Genomic DNA, 2,488 nt, shown 5'->3' on the forward strand with positions numbered 1-2,488 from the left:
CCGGGGGTTAAAAGGGGATCAGTTTTCCCCCCGCTAAAATCCTGGGGATTACGGGTCCACCAGGCCCGGTGGGGGGGGGGAGGAGGGGCCCCCGAACAAACCCAAACCCCCCGGGGGAAAACACCCGGGGGGAAAAGGGCCCATTTGGGGGCGGGGGGCCAATTTTTTTTTTTGCCGGGTGGGGGGTATGGGGGCCCCTTTTTTTTGGGGGGGGGATCAGGAGGTTTCCAAAAAGACTCGGGGCCCGAAAAAAATTTAAGGGGGGGGGTCCCCCCCTCCCCCGGGGGATGGGGTTTTTTTTTTGGGAAAAAGGGGTTTGGGGGGGCCCCCATCCCTCGGGGGGGGGGGGTTTTTAAAAAGAGGGGGGGACCCGGGGACTTTTGGGGGGGTGAAGGTTTCCCCGGGGGAAAAGGGGGGGGGGGTTTTTTTAAGAAGGCCCCAAAAAAATTTTGGGGGGGGCCCTGATTTTTTGGGGAAAAAAAAAAGGGTTTTCACCCCCTAAGGCCTGTTTTTGGTTTCCCCCGGGGGGGGGGGGGGGGCCGTCCCCCCTTCCCCCCTTTTTTTTTTTTTGGTTTTGGGTCCCAAAGTCCCATTTTGGGGGCCCCCCCCCCCCCCCCCCCCCCCCCCCTACACCTCCTCCGCCATCCACACCTCGCGCTCAAAGACAAAGTAGTCGACGACCCAGGGCAGCTGTACCTTCGTCCCGGAAAGTTCAGAAAGAAAGAAAACAACTTGGTAAGTGCTCCAAGGCTTGGTAACCAAGAACTTGGCCTTTGTATGAGCTTTCACAGCCTTGTTATGAGAAGAAAATACGTCTTCTGGCGCTATGCGCTGGTTCACACAGAATTGCGGGGAGCGACACCGATGTCGCTCTCATTTAGATTCTAGTTGTGAGAGCTCTATCGATTATCTTCTTTTCGATTTAATGCAACATCGAACTCGATCACGTTATGTTCTTTTTGCGTGGTGTACCTGTGTTAGTGCCAGTGCGCGCCAGTCCCGTGCCTAGTGTCGTGCGAGGGAGTTTTGTCGGAAAATTAGGTTCTTTTCTCTTGTGCTAAGTACGAAAAAAAGAATAATTTTGCGCGCGCGCTGCTCGCGCTGCCCTCTGCTGCCCGGGGCCCCCGATGTTCTACTCCGTAATGCTCGCTTTCTTCTGCGTGGCGATCGCCTGCGCCGTCCGATTCGCGGCTGAGCGGCGGGAGCGACTGAAGCAGCACGCTCGCCGCTGCACCGTCGTCCGGCGGGCGCCGCCGGCCACCACGCCAGCACCTGCACTGCGTGAGAGTGCGAGTTGCGCAACTGAGGATCCTGCGGCCGCGGGCGTGCAGGAGCTGCGCACGCCGGCAGCGGGCCTCGGCGCCTCGACTCGGCATGCCGGCCACACGCCGTGGCTGGGCTCACGGCCGCCGAGCGCCAATGGCGTCCTCTTCTCGCCGACGACACCCTTCCCGCTCCCGCCCGCGTCTGGAGCGGCCGCGCAGTCATCGGCTTCGACGAGCGGCGCCCTGCTGCCCGGCGCGCCGTCGCTACCGCTGCCGCCTCCGCCGCGGCACGCGGCTCAGGAGAGCGATGCTTTTGGCTCCGGCGCAGGCTGCTGTGTGCCTCATCACCTCACCGCCCGCTCCCTCTCCCCGCTGCGCCAGGAGCCGCTCCCGGCGGCGAGCAGCGGGGAGGCCTTCCCTCAGCCCGTCTACCCGTCACCGGACCCCGCCTCCGCCGCTCTGCACGCGCGGCTCTTCTCCCCACAGCCTCACGCAACGCCGGCCGCCGCCACGCCGGCCACCGCCGCCAGCTCCAGCGCCGTCGGCATCGCTCTCCGCCTCCCCTCCCTCCGCTGCCGAGAGCGCGCCCGACGCGAGCCGCGTGGCGGTGCTGTAGGCGGTGGCGCGCCGCGCGCCTCGCTCGACGCCGCCTCGCCGATGGACATGGACACTGAGGAGGCGTCTCCGGCAAACGGCCACCAGGCAAGCGGCGAGCTGACGGCCACAGCCCGGGGCGAGGAGGGGCACGTCCCGAACGGCGGCGCCATCGGCAACGGCGGCGGCGGCGGCGGCGCGGGCGGCGGCGCCGCTGGCGCTGTTGCCAAAGGCGGCGGCGGTGCGGGCGGCGGCGTGGGACACATGCGGAAGCGGAAGGCGGTGCACCTATGCGACGTGCTCGCGCAGTACCACACCTCCTCGAGCGGCGCGCCGCCGGCCGCCTCCTCCTTCCGCTGTGTCTCGCAGACCGGCGCCAAGGGACCGAGGTCGGCAGCCGACCCCGACCCCGACGGCGGAGGACGAGACGGCGGAGGAGGCGTGAGTGCAGGAGGCGTGAGTGCTCCGCCGCCCGCGAGCAAGCGGGCGCGCTTCCTCGTCCTCGAGCGGTGCACGCCGCCGTCCCCCTCCCCGCCGCCGGGGTCGGGGTCGGGTGCCGTCTTTGTTCTGTTGTCGCGGTTGTTTTTTTTTGCCGGGGGTGCTCTCTTTCTTGTGGGGGGTTTTCCCGT

The 2,488-nt window shown here is 66.2% G+C and overlaps 1 protein-coding gene across 1 annotated transcript in view; it reads left to right on the plus strand.

Annotated features, from left to right (window-relative positions):
- Positions 1–1,127: 1,127 nt before the first annotated feature.
- EMIHUDRAFT_230814 (hypothetical protein) overlaps positions 1,128–2,488 on the plus strand; it is a gene marked incomplete at both ends in the record, with an annotated part of 4,619 nt that continues 3,258 nt past the window's right edge. The window contains 3 exons of the mRNA XM_005784848.1: positions 1,128–1,599; positions 1,882–2,012; positions 2,139–2,412. Of these exons, the coding sequence (XP_005784905.1) occupies positions 1,128–1,599; positions 1,882–2,012; positions 2,139–2,412 (877 nt within the window). The remainder of the gene's footprint in view (positions 1,600–1,881; positions 2,013–2,138; positions 2,413–2,488) is intronic.

This window comes from Emiliania huxleyi (assembly GCF_000372725.1).
Source record: "Emiliania huxleyi CCMP1516 chromosome Unknown EMIHUscaffold_167, whole genome shotgun sequence".
Lineage (NCBI taxonomy): Eukaryota > Haptophyta > Isochrysidales > Noelaerhabdaceae > Emiliania > Emiliania huxleyi.